Source organism: Salvelinus alpinus, chromosome 1 (genome assembly GCF_045679555.1).
Source record: "Salvelinus alpinus chromosome 1, SLU_Salpinus.1, whole genome shotgun sequence".
In the NCBI taxonomy this organism is placed as follows: domain Eukaryota; kingdom Metazoa; phylum Chordata; class Actinopteri; order Salmoniformes; family Salmonidae; genus Salvelinus; species Salvelinus alpinus.
The window spans coordinates 68941168-68959295 of record NC_092086.1 but is presented as its reverse complement, the minus strand read 5'-3'; the positions used below and the strand labels follow the sequence as shown (position 1 = coordinate 68959295).

The 18128-nt window shown below is 42.5% G+C and overlaps 1 protein-coding gene across 1 annotated transcript in view; it reads right to left on the bottom strand.

Annotated features, from left to right (window-relative positions):
• Window positions 1-12667, bottom strand: part of LOC139584105 (solute carrier family 22 member 4-like) — a 34521-nt gene extending 21854 nt beyond the window's left edge. Inside the window, exon 1 of the mRNA XM_071415616.1 lies at window positions 12204-12667. Within this exon, the coding sequence (XP_071271717.1) occupies window positions 12204-12596 (393 nt within the window). The 5' untranslated portion in view covers window positions 12597-12667. The remainder of the gene's footprint in view (window positions 1-12203) is intronic.
• Between the last annotated feature and the right edge of the window lie 5461 nt (window positions 12668-18128).

Sequence of the window (18128 nt, the reverse complement as noted above, 5' to 3'; positions counted from 1 at the left end):
CAGTCTGTAGGGCCGTAGGGAGACCGGGCAAAGGAAGGAGACGGCAGGACTTAGAAAACCGATCCACAACGACCAGAATCGTGGTGTTTCCTTGTGACGGAAGAAGATCCGTCACGAAATCCACCGATAGGTGTGACCACGGCCGTTGTGGAATGGGTAAGGGTTGTAATTTCCTCTGTGCAGGTGTCTAGGTGCCTTGCACTGGGCGCACACCGAGCAGGAGGAAACATAAACTCTCACGTCCTTAGCTAAAGTGGGCCACCAGTACTTCCCACTAAGACAGCGCACTGTCCGACCGATGCCAGGATGACCAGAGGAGGGTGACGTGTGGGCCCAACAGATCAATCAATCACGGACATCAGACGGAACGTACAGATGCACAACTGGACACTGGGTGGGAGTGGGCTCCGCACGTAACGCCCGCTCGATGTCTGCGTCAACCTCCCATACCACCGGTGCCACCAGGCATGATGCCGTAAATATGGGAGTGGGATCCGTGGACCGCTCCTCTGTGTCATACATCCGGGACAGTGCGCCTGCCTTAGCGTTCTGGGAACCTGGTCTATAGGATAGGGTGAAAACAAAACGGGTGAAAAACATGGCCCACCTTGCCTGGCGAGGGTTCATTCTCCTCGCTGCCCTCCAGATTGCGGTGGTCAGTCCAAATGAGAAAAGGGTGTTTAGCCCCCTCAAGCAAATGCCTCCACGCCTTCAGAGCATTGATAACAGCCAACAGCTCCCGGTCCCCCACATCATAGTTTCGCTCCGCCGGGCTGAGCTTCTTCGAAAAGAAAGCACAGGGGCGGAGCTTTGGTGGCGTACCCGAGCGCTGAGACAGCACTACCCCTATCCCAGCCTCGGACGCGTCCACCTCTACTATGAATGCCAAAGAGGGATCAGGATGAGCCAGCACGGGAGCCGAGGTAAACAGAGCCTTCAGGTGACCAAAAGCCCTGTCTGCCCCAGCTGACCACTGCAGTTGCACCGGTCCCCCCTTCAGCAAGGAGGTAATGGGAGCCGCTACCTGACCAAAGCCCCGGATAAACCTCCGGTAGTAGTTGGCAAACCCTAAGAACCACTGCACCTCCTTTACCGTGGTTGGAGTCGGCCAATTACGCACGGCTGAAATGCGGTCATTCTCCATCTCCACCCCTGACACGGACAGGCGGTACCCTAGGAAGGAGACAGACTGTTGGAAGAACAGACATTTCTCATTCTTGAAGTACAGGTCATGCTCTAACAGTCAACCAAGCACCTTGTGCACCAGGGACACATGCTCTGCGCGTGTAGCGGAGTATATTAGAATGTCATCTATATACACCACTACATCCTGCCCGTGCAGGTCCCTGAAAATCTCATCTACAAAGGATTGGAAGACTGATGGAGCATTCATCAACCCGTACGACATCACGAGGTACTCATAGTGCCCAGAGGTGGTACTAAATGCCGTCTTCCACTCATCCTCCTCCCGGATACGCACCAGGTTGTAAGCGCTCCTGAGATCCAATTTGGTGAAGGAGCGCGCCCCGTGCAATGACTCACACTGGCTATGAGAGGCAGCGGGTAACTATACTTCACCGTGATCTGATTTATACCTCTATAGTCAATGCACGGGCGTAAACCTGCATTCTTCTTCTTCACAAAAAATAAACTCGAGGAGGCAGGTGAAGTGGAAGGCCGAATGTATCCCTGTCCCAGAGATTCGGAGACATATGTTTCCATAGCCGCCGTCTCCTCCTGTGACAGAGGATACACGTGACTCCTGGAAGGTGCTGCGTCTACCAGGAGATTTATCACACAATCCCCCCGTCGATGGAGTGGTAGTTGAGTCGCCTTCTTTTTACAGAAGGCGAGAGCCAAATCGGCATATTCAGGGGGGATGTGCATGGTGGAGACCTGGTTTGGACTCTCCACCGTAGTTGCACCTATGGATACACCTATACACCTCCCTGAGCACTGATGTGACCATCCCTTGAGAGCCCTTTGTTGCCACGAACTTGTTGGGTCATGATAGGCCAACCAGGGAAGCCCCAACACCACAGGAAACGCAGGAGAATCGATCAGGAAGAGAGTAATTCTCTCCTCATGACCCTCCTGCGTTATCATACATAGTGGAGCTGTGACCTCCCTAATCAGGCCCGGCCCTAAAGGACGACTATCTATGGCATGTACAGGGAAGGGCACATCAACAGGAACAATAGGGATCCCTAATTTAAGTGCAAATGAACGATCAATAAAGTTCCCAGCTGCACCTGAATCTACTAGCGCCTTATGCTGGGAATGCGTGGAAAACTCAGGAAATTCTATACATACACACATGTGCGCAACAAGGAGCTCTGGGTGAGTCGGGTGCCTACTCACCTGGGATGATCCACCAGTGCCCTGCCTAATGCCTCAACTCCCTTGGTTACCTCCCCAGCACCGGCCAGCAGTGTGTCCTCTGCGGCCACAGGTGGTGCAGGAAACGGACCCTCCTCCGGTCACCCATAGAGCAGCACCTCCGAGCTCCATAGGTGTAGGATCGGAGGTGCTGGGGGATGGAATGGACGGACCCCGATCCGAACGTCCGCAGGTGGCCAACAGGTTATCCAGCCGGATGGATAAATCCACCAGCTGGTCGAGGGTAAGGGTGGTGTCCCTGCAGGCCAGCTCCCAACGAACGTCCTCATGTAGAATACACCGGTAATGGTCGATCAGGGCCCTCTCATTCCATCCCGCGCTGGCAGCCAGGGTTCTGAAGTCCAGTGCGAAGTCCTGTGCACTCCTCATCCCCTGTCTGAGATGGAACAAGCGTTCCCCCGCCGCTCTCCCCTTAGGTGGATGATTGAAGATCGCTAGGAAGCGGCGGGTGAAATCCTCATAGCGGACCAACGCCGAATCCCACTGGGTCCAGGTGACAGAGGGGTGGACAGCGGTGTGGGTTGGGGTGAAGTTGATAGGGGTATGGGAAAAACCCCTCTCTCCCATCGCTCCATGGTGTGCAGCATGCGATACATGGCTGTGCCAAGATTTTGGAGCATTGTCGCGTGCTGCTGGATGCGCTCCTCCACTGGTAACGGAGGACTGGGTGCACCTGCTGACTCCATATGCTGTGCGTGTTTCTGTCAAGTGTCAGTGTGCAGCGGTTAGGATGGAGGCAGGCGCAGGACACAGAACTGAATAAAATATGTACTTTACACGAAAAGAAACAACAATAATTTCCACACAGGGAAAACAAACCAGCTCACAGAAGTCTTGGACACTAAACAAAGAACAAACACGCACAAAACCCTGTGGGAACCAGAGGGTTAAATAGTGAATAAATTATAACGTAATGGTAACCAGGAGTGTACAATCAAGACAAAACAAATGGAAAAAGAAACGTAGATCAGTGGCAGCTAGAAAGCCGGTGACGACGACCGCCGAACGCAGCCCGAACAAGGAGAGGTACCAACTTTGGCGGAAGTCGTGACAGTGATAGGTCATAGGCTATAAGTCTCGGCGGTGTAAACATACAAATCAACTGAGAATATGGTTTATTTTTTCAAAGTTTCGAAGTTTATATATAGTTGAACAGTATGGAGTTACTATTAAAAAAGGAGGTACTGTTGGGTTCTAGCTTGAAATGGACTAATTCATGTTATCATACTAGAATGTATTGATTACTTTACATGTACAAGGAATGTATATGTTGGGGTCAAGTGAGGGTGGATAACAACTAGGTGTATGGAAAGTTACTGAGTGAGACAAGGGGGAGTGCAGAAAGTTTTAACTTCTGTCAAAACATGTTATTGTTAAATCTCATGGCTCCTAAGGAGGGAGGCAAAGGGCAACAGTCTGGTTTCAGTCACTGATAAGGTAGGACATTTGTGGATTAGGGAGGAGTGAGGAATTCGACCCGAGGTCAGGTCAAATGAAGTAGGAAGGAACAGTTCTATTTCCCACACATACAGTATACTTCCACGCCCATGAAGGTTCTAGCATCAGGCAGGGCCATGACTACACCAGTGAGAGTAACCAATTAAGTTCCTGACTAGCAACAGAGATGTATTGGCTGTCTAGATGTGCAAGAAGTTGACTCCGCCTAGTAGGAGGGTTTAAATATATGTAATTGTGTAAACATGTCTTTGTCTTTGCAGCTGTATGACCCAGTGGATGAATAAAGTTGGTTTGAGATTTTCCTAGTTGTCAGTTTGAGTTTTTACTCTGTTTGTTCAGAACCTAACAACGGATAACCATGAATTAATTGTGAGTAATGATAAGTGTGAAATTGACAGAAGTATAAATATCATACACTCCCACCAAATGCTAACCTCCCCTGTTATCGGTAATGGTAATAGGTTAGCATGTCTTGGGGGTATGATCTTTGTGCCTCTGTAACTTTCTCACTCATCATTATTCACGATTTATTCATAATATCCATAATCATGGTAGCATCCACATTAATGTAGAAGTGTTCAGAAACATATTCTACTCTTATTTACAATAAATGTGACTCTGAAACACAACCAAAACAAACTGCAAATGCCTCCAACAAGTGTGTAGAGTCATAAGCGGGATGTAGTCATTGCGTGCTAGGAAAATTTCAAGCTGGTCAAGCAGGTCTGACTAGCAAGGTCTAGCTGGTCAAACCTCTCTGACCAGCATGGTCTAGCTGGTTTTTGCTGGTGACCAGACTTTGTTGTGATTTTGCTGGCGACCAGCATTCGCTGTGTTTTGGACAAGCTAAAGCAAAACCAGCATCAAGTTTTGATGTGCAGTTCACAAACGATTTGTTATTTTTGAACGACTCTGTTTACTGACTCAAGAGTTATGATACATTTTATCCGAGTGAGTTGTTAATTTTTGTTTTTCGTTTGACCTGGCCGCAATTAATTATACAGCAGGATTAATAGATGCTCCTCATGCTCACCGGCGCCGGAGTTGTGCTCCGACCAGGAAATGTCTATCATGCGTGTGCAGAAAGTACAGCATGTTGCAGCTAACATAGTGAAGAAAAAGATACATTTATAACTGATAATTTCTCATATGGTACAAGAATATATGCAATGAATTGATTATTTAATGTTATCAATATTGTATAGCTTTGTAGAAACATACACTGTCAGCCGTTTGGGGGCTTGCTGCATGACGTTACTTTAGCTAATATTGTGACAACGATGTAGACTGTGTGTAGCGGTTTGGCTTGGAAAGTTTTTTTTCTCCTGGTCACATACAGCTGATGTCTTGTGCATTGAAGTCCACAAGCGAAGAGAAGAGGTGAAAGGAGGAGAGTGCATAACATAGATGCGAGAAGGAATACAACGTGGCTGCTATGAAACTGTGAACTGTGTTTACGCTCGACCCCTGTATTCATTCCGCCAATTCTGTTGAAAAATGTTTCTTAAACAGAAGCAAACGGAACAAAGCGGGGATTAACATACCTGAATTTGTCCAGTAGAAACTATTGTTTGCAACTGTTGGACTAATGATTACACCCACTATCAGCTAGATGCAGGCAAGTGTATGCAAGGTGGTATTGAATGTCACTGTCTGTCACATCAAATTTGTTTCTCGACCTGTGGGTACCTACATACAAACTTTCATTCATAGGCTAGGTTATAGCAACCTCATGATGGGTATAGGGAAAATTGGAGTATTATGTAGTAGCCTGAACCTATCGCTGTTACATTAAACTGGGTGAATGGAATATGAATGACAGTCATCCAATATGCTGTCAGGATGAGCCTACAGGAAGGGAGGGAGGAGGATGTCTTCCCTGTAACGCACAGCATTGAGTTTGGCTGCAATGACAACAAGCTCAGTCCGATGCTGCTGTGACACACTGCCCCAGACCATGATGGACCCTCCACCTCAATCCCACTTCAGAGTACAGGCCTCGGTGTAACGCTCATTCCTTCGACGATAAACGTGAATCCGACCATCATCCCTGCAGAGACAAAAACGCGACTCGTCAGTGAAGAGCACTTTTTGCCAGTCCTGTCTGGTCCAGAGACGGTGGGTTTGTGCCCATAGACGACATTGTTGCCGGTGATGTCTGGTGAGGACCTGCCTTACAACAGGCCTACAAGCCCTCAATCCAGCCTCTCTCAGCCTATTGCGGACAGTCTGAGCACTGATGGAGGGATTGTGTGTTCCTGGTGTAACTCGGGCAGTTGTTGTTGCCATCCTGTACCTGTCCCGCAGGTGTGATGTTCGGGTGTACCGATCCTGTGCAGGTGTTGTTACACGTGGTCTGCCACTGCAAGGACAATCAACTGTCCGCCCTGTCTCCCTGTAGCTCTGTCTTAGGCATCTCACAGTACGGACTGTCAGGACCCGGTTACGAACTCGGGTCTATGGTGTGAGGAACAGTCACTTAGCAAACTGAGCCACTAATAGTCGGCAGAACCCAGAAGATGAGGCAGACACAGCAGTACTTGAGACGGTGTTTTAATAAAGTAAAAAGGAAAGTTCTTCAGGCAAAAATATACATTAAAGGGAAACGAGGCACAGGTGCAAATAATAACTGGAAACAAGGGAAAACAAAAGGGTCAAAAAAGCACAATGGGGGCATCTAGTGGCCAAAATCAGAACAATCCTGGCCAAATCCTGACAACGGACATTGCAATTTATTGCCCTGGCCACATTTGCAGTCCTCATGCCTCCGTCCAGCATGCCTAAGGCACGTTCACGCAGATGAGCAGGGACCCTGGGCATCTTTCTTTTGGTGTTTTTCAAAGTCAGTAGAAAGGCCTTTTTAGTGTCCTAAGTTTTCATAACTGTGACCTTAATTGTCTACCGTCTGTAAGCTGTTAGTGTCTTAACGACCGTTCCACAAGTGCATGTTCATTAATTGTTTATGGTTCATTGAACAAGCATGGGAAACAGAGCCCTGCAAAATGTGGTCTGCTGGAGGTCATTTTGCAGGGCTCTGGCAGTGCACCTCCTTGCACAAAGGCGGAGGTAGCGGTCCTGCTGCTGGGTTGTTGCCCTCCTACGGCCTCCTCCACGTCTCCTGATGTACTGGCCTGTCTCCTGGTAGCGCCTCCATGCTCTGGACACTACGCTGACAGACACAGCAAACCTTTTTGCCACAGCTCGCATTGATGTGCCATCCTGGATGAACTGCACTACCTGAGCCACTTGTGTGGGTTGTAGACTCCGTCTCATGCTACCACTAGAGTGAGAGCACCGCCAGCATTCAAAAGTGACCAAAACATCAGCCAGGAAGCATAGGAACTGAGAAGTGGTCTGTGGTCACCACCTGCAGAATCACTCCTTTTTTGGGGGTGTCTTGCTAATTGCCTATAATTTCCACCTTTTGTCTATTCCATTTGCACAACAGCATGTGAAATTTATTGTCAATCAGTGTTGCTTCCTAAGTGGACAGTTTGATTTCATAGAAGTGTGATTGACTTGGAGTTACATTGTGTTGTTTAAGTGTTCCCTTTATTTTTTTGAGCAGTGTATTTTCTAAGAAAAATACATTTAAAAAACAGTCTTTCCAACAACAAAAATAATTATACATATAAACATTTATTGGGTGGTAATCTGTAATATTGTGTAATAATAATATGTGTGATTTATTTAAATGTTTAGGAAATAAAACATTGGTGTTGCCATTTAATATTGCATAGTAAAGTTTAATAATTGCAATATGCATGTTTAAATGACTGTAGTAAAGGTTTTGAAGAAAATACAAGTTTTAAATTAAATGTAATTTACCATTAATGGAAGCTGTCTCCCTGATCTGTTTATCTCGCCCTACACAAGAGTCATTGGGTCCTTGGGATGTGTGCATGTGTGTGTGCATGTGGAGCTTGGTGGCAATAAATCGCTCTCTCCTCCTCTCTAAGTGTCTAACAGTTAACGCCTTAATGCGGTTCAATATTATGAACCTAGGGTGACCCTAGGTTCACAACATGCTTAGTGACTTGGGTCCCCCAAGTGTCTTTGAACCAAATGTTTTCTGCTTATGAAGCAATAAATGATTGACAGGCTAAAGACCACCTACAAAATGTCCTTGTACCCTTTAATGACGTGCCCATTACTAATGACTTAAACAGATCATTTTACCCCTTAACCTTTTACTGCAGTGGGCTAAATCAGGGTCACACAGAGTGTTTCTTGGTAGACAAACAAATCTACTTTGAAACAAAAGTATACACCTAACACATGGTTATGGGCTTAAGAAAATAACACACCTCTACCATGTCAGATATAGAGTTGAAATGTATTCAATTTTGAGTTTGCATCCCAATTTGACAGTTGAAATACATCACAGAACACTGAAATGTAACAAAACACCAAGTGTGTTTATTGAGCTGTATACTGAGATGCTCAGTTGGTCAACATTCCCCTTCAGTGATTACCCAACATTGTGTCCCCATGTGCCCTTCAAATGGAGCAGATATCATATACCAAGCTATTTGTATAAACGTTTGTCCATAACAAGGCCTAGGCGTCCCCTATAGTGTCCAGAAATATCTCAAACATGTCACATTTTAAAGCATCTTTATTTTCATGCCTATAAATTAGCAAATGCAATTATTATCTTTAACCAAATTCACATTCTTAAGTGTAGACAATATTTTCTACATGTTTTCATGAGTGTTTGAGATTAGGTCCCTGAATGGTCAAAAACCTCTTCACAACATGTTTATAGCACTATTCACAACATACTGTATCTTCTCTCATCATGTCACAACCTGACAGGCTCCGAAAGGCAGGGCCATGAAAGGTCTCAGATCACTCAACTGCCCTTCCTGTTTTAATTCATACTTATTCTATATATATTCTATACCTCTTAAGTTCAATTTGACCTTCTTCATATATCAAAACCTCTAGAAAATATGATTAGAAACTATGACCATCTATGAAGTCATGTGTGAGTGTTGATCTCTCTCTCAATTCAATTCAATTCAAGGGGCTTTATTGGCATGGGAAACACGTGATTACATTGCCAAAGCAAGTGAAATGGATAAACAAAAGTGAAATAAACAATAAAAAGTGAACAGTACATATTACATATTGGAACACAAGTTCCAAAAGAATAAAGCCATTTCAAATGTCATATTATGTATATACAGTGTTGTAACGATGTCCAAAAAGTTAAAGTAAAAAAGGGAAAATAAATAAACATAAATATGGATTCTATTTACAATGATGTTTGTTCTTCAGTGGATGCCATTTTCTTGTGGCAACAGGTCGCACATCTTGCTGCTGTGATGGCACACTGTGGTATTTCCCCCAACACATATGGGAGTTTATCAAAATTTGATTTGTTTTTTAAATTCTTTGTGAGTCCGTGTAATCTGAGGGAAATATGTGTTTCTAATATGATCATACATTTGGCAGGAGGTTAGGAAGTGCAGCTCAGTTTTCAGCTCATTTTGTGGGCACATAGCCTGTCTTCCTTTGAGAGCCAGGTCTGCCTACGGCGACCTTTCTCAATAGCAAGACTATGCTCACAACACATGATGTGAGCTGAAATTTAAAGATAGAATGTTTGAAGGATGGACAAGTACCATTTACATTTATAACACCTATGATATTGGCCAGCAGTATTGCTGATGACAGCAGACTCTTGACTGTGCTGGATGGCTCTAACGTTAGCTAAGCGGCAGGCAAGCCTTGCACAATCGTATAATTACCTTTAACATCGTGGATCTATTGCTCGATCCAATTGCTGTATCCTTTAGTCTAGACCAATTTTGGAATTCGGAGGTCTTCAGCAGCCCATTTGTCAATAGACGCGACTGTAATTGGTGCTAGTATCTGCAGGTTGTTTGTCCATTTGCCTGCCGTTGTTTTGAAGGAGATGCTTCTGTATTTTCCCACCCTAGCCTCGTTTTCGTTGCCGACGTCATTCAGTATGGCCGCTAGCTGAATGCGATATATTGACGTGTCAACCTCATGACACTCATCTTTTCCTATTGACTGCAAATGTATTCATGTACGCGTCAATTGGTTGAGACTTTTCCCATTGAATGCAATGTATTGACATAAGCATCAATTGGATGATGCTCATCTTTTCCCATTGACTGGAATGTATTGACATAAGCATCAACACTGTGTTAATCATCTTTTCCCATTGACTGCAATGTATTGACATAAGCATCAACTAGCACCGCAAAGCCTGCTAGAAGCATGCCCAATTGACAGAAGCTTCAATAGGTTGATGCCTTACATTTAGCAAAAAAACATGACAGGATTAAGTTTTCCTACGATATGATGTTGGTCATGAAGAACCATCCGGTTACAGAGTTCTGTCATTTGTTCCTTTGGGCGAACCCTTTTGGGTGCCTCGTAGAATCCTTTGATTTGTACCTGTAGGGCAGTGGTAGTCTGTAATATTTTTGAGGGAGCCACTTTTGTAAAACAATATCACTGGGTGAGCCGCCATACCCTTCGGAGAAGGGGGGTTGAGGGGTCACAAAGTCAAATTGATTCATATTTAAGATACTATTAACATAGTCAAGCTCTTTGAATATCTGATTTTCTATTTTAGGACACTTGGGGGTATCAGAAACAAATGTGTAAAATAATTTGACAAATCTTTAGAATCTGACTTTATTACTGTCACGCCCTGACCTTAGTTATATATGTTTTCTGTATTATTTTGGTCAGGTCAGGGTGTGACGTGGGTGGGTATGTGTGTTTTGTGTTGTCTAGGTTATTGTAGGTCTATGGTGGCCTGAATTGGTTCCCAATCAGAGGCAGCTGTTTATCGTTATCTCTGATTGGGTATCCTATTTAGGTTGCCATTCCCATTTAGGTTTTGTGGGTTATTGTCTATGTGAAGTTGCATGTCTGCACTCGTTGTATTATAGCGTTCACGTTAGTTTTGTTATTTTGTTTAGTTTGTTCAGTGTTATTTCTTTATTAAAAGAAGTATGTATTCACATCACGCTGCGCCTTGGTCTCCTCACTACGACGAACGTGACAATTGCTATTATCTCAATAAAAGTTATAGCACCAGATACTGTATGTCAAATCAGGTAATGGCAAATGTGAGCCTGAAGGAAGTTTGCTTTGGTATGATTTGCATCAGAAAGGTATTAGAAAGTTCAGGAAAACCTCAGGGATGATCATCAAACAATCTTGTTAAGCCCATGATCGTTTGTGGAGAATCAATTCATTTCCCTTAGTTATTCTATGCAGATTCATCACTCTCTCTTTAAACGTGTCCTGCACAGATTGTGTTGCGTCATATGAAACTTAAAATTAAATTAAACTTTTTAGCTTCACTGTCCAAATAAATATGTTAGGGGAGTGTAACTACAATGCACTGTGCTATAACAGTATTTCTGTTACATTGAATTTAAATACATATTTAAAATTACATTTGATTATTTTGTCATTGTATTTCACTGGCCTGAACTACAATCCAATGTATTTTGAAACAAGATACTTTCGAGACCTGTAATTTTGTATTTTGAAAAGACATCATCATTTTCTATACCATTTATTTTTTTGTGATTCACAATTTTGTGACCCCTTTTCACCCTGCATTGGTATCAGAAGTCTGATAGCACCATGATGTGATAAGAGTCAATAATAATACCCAGTGCGCAATTGTACATTTTTACATTTACATTTTGGTCATAGCAGAATGTCACCATGTCATTGGTTTTAGGTTAAAGAGTTGGGTGAAAAAAAGACAAATTCCCTTTATGTTGATGATTTTTGCAAATCCAATCAGTTTCCCACATTGATACAACATCCTCACATTGATTTTATAGGTGAAATCACCAGTTTTTAGCCCAGTGGGTCTTAAGGGTCTTAAGCAGTGTGACTAACAGTCAGTGCATTCAACTAAGGTAGATATACAAGCACATTTCACAGTCATAGCAAATAAAAAGTTTATTTTAATTTTTTTACTGTTACTGAGAATGTTGCTGTAGTGAATGCGTGGCACTCGCAAATGTATTTTGTGGTTTCAAAATGACAAAATACCTCAATATACCTGTATTTTATGTACATACAATACTTTGCGAAAGTATTTTGTGTTTTGGTTGAATACAAATGGCATTTCGAGTATCTTGTATTTGTAACAAGATGCATTTTAATGTATACTTTGCCCATTTCTGACTGTAACTGCAATTATTTGTTGATGTAAGCATTGGAAGTTTATCAATCACATATTTGATTTTCATTCTCTTTTTTATCATACACACATTTTTTAGGTGCTTGGTAATAGTCAATCATGTTTGCAGTGATTTGCAATACATTTCTCTCACCTCAGTGACAAATGTTGACTGGTAGACCTCTTTGCTGTATTTCCAACCGTCCAAGCAACTCTCCAGCTCAATTTCACTCACGTTGATATCCACATTTGGAATGATATTCAGGCTAGAGAAGTTTTTAACTGTCTCCAGTTTGAGTCTTGAGCACGAACTACGCTGTGACACACCATTCGTTGTCACCATGGGGATGGTCACATTTCTCCACATGTCACTGACATTATAATCCTCAGGAATAAAACACTCATGTGGCGGGGTATCACCTACAAACAGTATATAAATACCAGTAAATCCATTGGGCAGGATGCTGATGGCCAATGCCAAAAATATTGTCCGCTGAAAGGGTCCCCATGTTCCCAAGAAAGCTGTAATTCCATCGTAATCTCTCATATTGGTGCTGTGTTCAGTTAACCTTTATTTATAGTCAAGTAACTTCTTTACTTGAAGAAAACTGCCTGAACTGTATAGCTGCTCCGGAGGTTGTTGTAGAGTTGTTGGATAGCATCTGTCCCCATCTGACATTGACAACAAACAGCAGAGCTCTCTCCTTTTATGGGCCATCCCCTCAATTGGAGGCGATAAGATATTACACAGTATTAACGCATCTTGAATTACCCCACTCCGTAGTGCTAATGTATTGGAAGGCCATTAAAAGTGAAGGTTAATCATTACAATTTCCTCTCTGAACTGTGTTAAAGTGTGGTTCACAGAATCCCGGTCAATAGTGAATCAGAGGACAATACCTGTAACTAGATGGCTGTATGGTTATGCCTTTGAAGATTTGTTTTACACCCTCGGAAATGGACTGAAATTACCAATTAGAATGTAAGGGCTGGAAAAAAAGGAGCTATGTGCTGGAGCTCAAATTGGTTAAACCTATAAAAAAAAGAAAAACAGCAGGACAAACGTATGTCATAAAATATCGACTACACCACCTGGTGGAGGGTTTGAGCACCTAGGCTCTTAATAACTTCAGGTTCATTTAGCAGTGACCAGTTGGGAACCACTGTAATCATAAAACACGAAGTTGCAAGATTCCAACAAAAAGGATGGACATTTATTTTGGAAATGTATCAAAATGATGGTAGATTGGAAATTTAGCAAAATTATGTAGGTCATCCACTAAAGGGTTTAGGGTGGAAATCAATTCCACAAAAAGGGAAAATTGTGTTTCTCCTGTTTAGGGGTTGGGGGATCTCAGGCAGCCTGCCCATTCAGCTCCGCTCCACGTTTTACTCTGGTTCTGTCTACTCCTCTGAGTGGGCCTGATAGTGACCAGTCAACCGAGAAAAATTGTTTGAAAAGAAATGTGCTTCATAATTAAACAATGAGGGGTGGTACACATAGTTAGGCCTGATGTCCAGTGAAATTGTCACGTTCTGACCTTAGTTAATTTATTATGTCTTTATTTTAGTTTGGTCAGGGCGTGAGTTGGGGTGGGCATTCTATGTTGTTTTTCTATGTTTTGTTCTGTACGTTATATTTCTATGTGTTTGGCCTAGTATGGTTCTCAATCAGAGGCAGGTGTCGATCGTTGTCTCTGATTGAGAATCATACTTAGGTAGCCTGTTTTCCCACTATGGGTTGTGGGTAGTTATTTTCTGTTTCAGTGTTAGCACCATACGGGACTGTGTCGGTTTTCATTTATTCTCTTGTTCTTTTTTTGTATTTTGTATTAATTCTCGATTAAACGATATTATGGATACGTACCACGCTGCATTTTGGTCCTCCTCTCCTTCCACCAATGAAAGCCATTACAGAAATGTTGATTTTTAAGGCCCTTTTTAATGGGTCAAAGGTCAAATATGGTGAAAATGGACAAAATGGAAATACTAAAAGATTTAGGTTAAATAACCTGAAATTCTCAACAAAAACAGAGTGGATTATCAAAAATAAAAATGTACACTATGGAAAGGATGCATTAATAGTTACTTTACATACAGTTATTATGCTTTAATGCAGATGTGTAAATTAACCAAATATAAATGTACAGTACCAGTCAAAAGTTTGGACACACCTAGTCATTTAAGGGTTTTTCTTTATTTTTACTATTTTCTACATTGTAGAATAATAATGAATGCATCAAAACAATGAAATAACACATATGTAATCATGTAGTAACCAAAAAAGTCCAAAAATATTTTATATTATAGATTCTTTAAAGGAGCCCCCTTTGCCTTGATGACAGCTTTGCACACTCTTGGCATTCTCTCAAGCAGCTTCATGAGGTAGTCACCTGGAATGCATTTCAATTAGCAGGTGTGCCTTCTTAAAAGTAATTTTTTTAGCCAATCGGTTGTGTTGTGACAAGGTAGGGGTGGTATACAGAAGATAGTCCTGTTTGGTGAAACACCAAGCCCATAATGACCAGAAGAGCTCAAATAAGCAAAGACAAATGACAGTCCATCATTGCTTTAAGATATGAAGGTCAGTCAAACTTTGAAAGTTTCTTCAAGTGCAGTCGCAAAAACCATCAAGCGCTATGATGAAACTGCCACAGGAAAGGAAGACCCAGAGTTACCTCTGCTGCAGAGGATACGTTCATTAGAGTTAACTGCACCTCAGATTGCAGCCCAAATAATTGCAAGTAACAGACACATCTCAACATCAACTGTTCAGAGGAGACTGCGTGAATCAGGCCTACGTTGTCAGATTGCTGCAAAAAAAAAACACTACTAAAGGACACCAATAATAATAAGAGACTTGCTTGGGCCAAGAAAGACGAGTAATGGACATTAGACTGGTGGAAATCTGTCCTTTGGTCTGATGAGTCCAAATGTAAGATTTTTGGTCCCAACCGTTGTGTCTTTGTAAGACGCAGAGTAGGTGAATGGATAATCTCAGCATGTATGGTTCCCACCGTGGAGCATCGAGGAGGAGGTGTGATGGTGTGGGGGTGCTTTGCTGGTAACACTGTCTGTGATTTATGTAGAATTCAAGGCACACTTAACCAGCATGGCTTCCACAGCATTCTGCAGCGATACGCCATCCCATCTGGTTTGCACTTAGTGGTACTATCATATGTTTTTCAACAGGACAATGACCCAAAACACACCTCTGAGGCGGTGTACGGCCTATTTGACCAAGAAGGAGAGTGATGGAGTGTGTCATCAGATGACCTGGCTTCCACAATCACCTAACCTCAACCAAAATGAGATGGTTTGGGATGAGATGGACTGCAGAGGGATGGAAAAGCAGCCAACAAGTGCTCAGCATATGTGGGAAGTCCTTCAAAACTCTGAAAAGCATTCCTTATCAAAGTGGTTGAGAGAATGCGAAGAGTGTGCAAAGAACTGTCATCAAGGCAAAGGGTGGCTACTTTGAAGAATCTAAAATACAACACTTTTCTGGTTACTTCATGATTCCATATGTGTTATTCTAACAGCTGACATTTCAGCAAACTGATAGTTTGGCTGTTAGAATATGTAAAGGCCGCTTTGGAACCACCAAGACTCCTCCTAAGAGCTGGCCGCCCGGCCAAACTAAGCAATCGGTGGAGAAGGGCCTTGGTCAGGGAGGTGACCAAGAACTTGATGGTCACTTTGACAGAGCTCCAGAGTTCCTCTGTGGAGATGGGAGAACCTTCCAGAAGGATGACCATCTATGCAATTAGCCATCTATGCAACCACCACCAATTAGGAACCACCATCTATACAACCACCACCAATTAGACCTTTATGGTTTAGTGGACACTCCTCAGTAAAAGGCACATGACAGCCTGCTTGGAGTTTGCCAAAAGGCACCTAAAGGACTCTCAGACCATGAGAAACAAGATTCTCTGGTCTGATGAAACCAAGATTGAACTCTTCGGCCTGAATGCCAAGCGTCACGTCTGGAGGAAACTTGGCACCATCCCTACAGTGAAGCATGGTGGTGGCAGCATCATGCTGTGGGGATATTCTTCAGTGGCAGGGACTAGGAGACAAGTTAGTATCGAGGGAAGATGATTGGAGCAAAGTACAGAGAGATCCTAGACGAAAACCTGCTCCAGAGCGCTCAGGACCTCAGACTCGGGCGAAGGTTCGCCTTCCAACAGGACAACAACCCTATGCACATAGCCAAGACAACACAGGAGTGGCTTAGGGACAAGTCTCTGAATGTCCTTGAGTGGCCCAGCCAGAGCCCAGAACCTGATCAAACATCTCTGGAGAGGCCTGAAAATACTGAGTAAAGGGTCTAAATACTTATGTAAATGTAATATATATATGTATTTATATACATGTATATACATTTTCTAAAATTGTTGCTTTGTCACTATATGGTATTGCGTGTAGATTTGAAGGAAACAACGAATCAATTTCAGAATAAGGCTGTAACTTAACAAAATGTGGGAAAAGTCAAGGTGTCTGTATACTTTCCGAATGCCCTTTACTACTAGAGTCTTCCTCGGGCACCATTTAGTGGCCTACCTTCCCACTTCCCTCATCTCACCTGTGAGTCAGAGATACACATTTTATCTGTGATTATCATTAAATACCACCAATTTAACAGAACTGGAGTATTGTAGTACTTACAAGATCAAATGCCTGTGCTAAGATCTGAATAGCAGTTTGGAGGTTGTGTGGGTATGTGGAAGGTATGGAAAATATATTCCATTGCCATTATGTTGTGAAATGAATGCAATCAAGCTTTTAGTGTATGTGAGCAGCAGTACAGACTACATATTCCTTTGTTACGGTATCAATCTAGCTACTTGTACTCGGAAATGCTACTAACGTGATACTTTACTCAATGTTATTTTTAACGTTGTGGCATTATTACTATGCACACAAGAAAATATAAACCTGAGATAAAAAACACTGATATATTTTGTGAAAATTGACAAAACCATATCCAGGTGTTTATGTTTACTATATCGACACACAATATAAAAATGCTAATATTTGGCCATACATAATACATGTCTTGTCTTGGATTAAGTGTTTTTATCCTGACTTTAGAGGGTGGCTAAATTCCCATAGAATGCTTTAGAAATTATGTGCATTTCCTTTTGTGTCATAAATGTATGTAATCATCTTTAATAATATGCCATCATGGTTTCCGAGTATATATATGATATATAATTTTTTTGTATTTACACTACCGTTCAAAAGTTTGGGGTCACTTAGAAATGTCCTTGTTTTTGAAAGAAAAGCTATTTTTTTGTCCGTTAAAATAGCATCAAATTGATCAGAAATACAGTGTAGACATTGCTAATGTTGTAAATGACTTTTGTAGCTGGAAAAGGCAGATTTTTAATGGACTATCTACATAGCTGTACAGAGGCCAATTATCAACAACCATCACTCCTATGTTCCAATGGCACGTTGTGTTAGCTAATCCAAGTTTATCATTTTAAAAGGCTAATTGATCATTAGAAAACCCTTTTGCAATTATGTTAGCACAGCTGAAAACTGTCGTACTGATTAAAGAAGCAATAAAACGGGCCTTCCTTAGACTAGTTGAGTATTTGGAGCATCAGCATTTGTGGGTTCAATTACAGGCTCAAAATGGCCAGAAACAAATAACTTTCTTCTGAAACTCGTCAGGCTATTCTTGTTCTGAGAAATGAAGGCTATTCCATGCTAGATTGGACCTTCCACAGTCCAATAGCATTAACAACGTTTCACTTCCCTCTGTTCCAGTCCGGGTTTTGCCAGTGGACTGTTGTATTTGCTGCCAAAACTGCCCCCTTTTCCAAGCTCTGCTGCCAGTTGTCCCGGTCAGTTTTCATCGAGTCCCGAACCAATTTGGCACACTTTGCTTTCATGGTCTTTAAATACACACCTCAATCTTGTCAAGCATCAAAGGGAATGTACGTATATAGAATTACTGATACTTGCATTTATCACAGGGGAGATGACATTCTCATGAGAGGTTGAGAATTCTGGGAAGCGATGTTCCTGTTTGTACCCTTACAAAAAAGTCCCACAGGAATCTTGC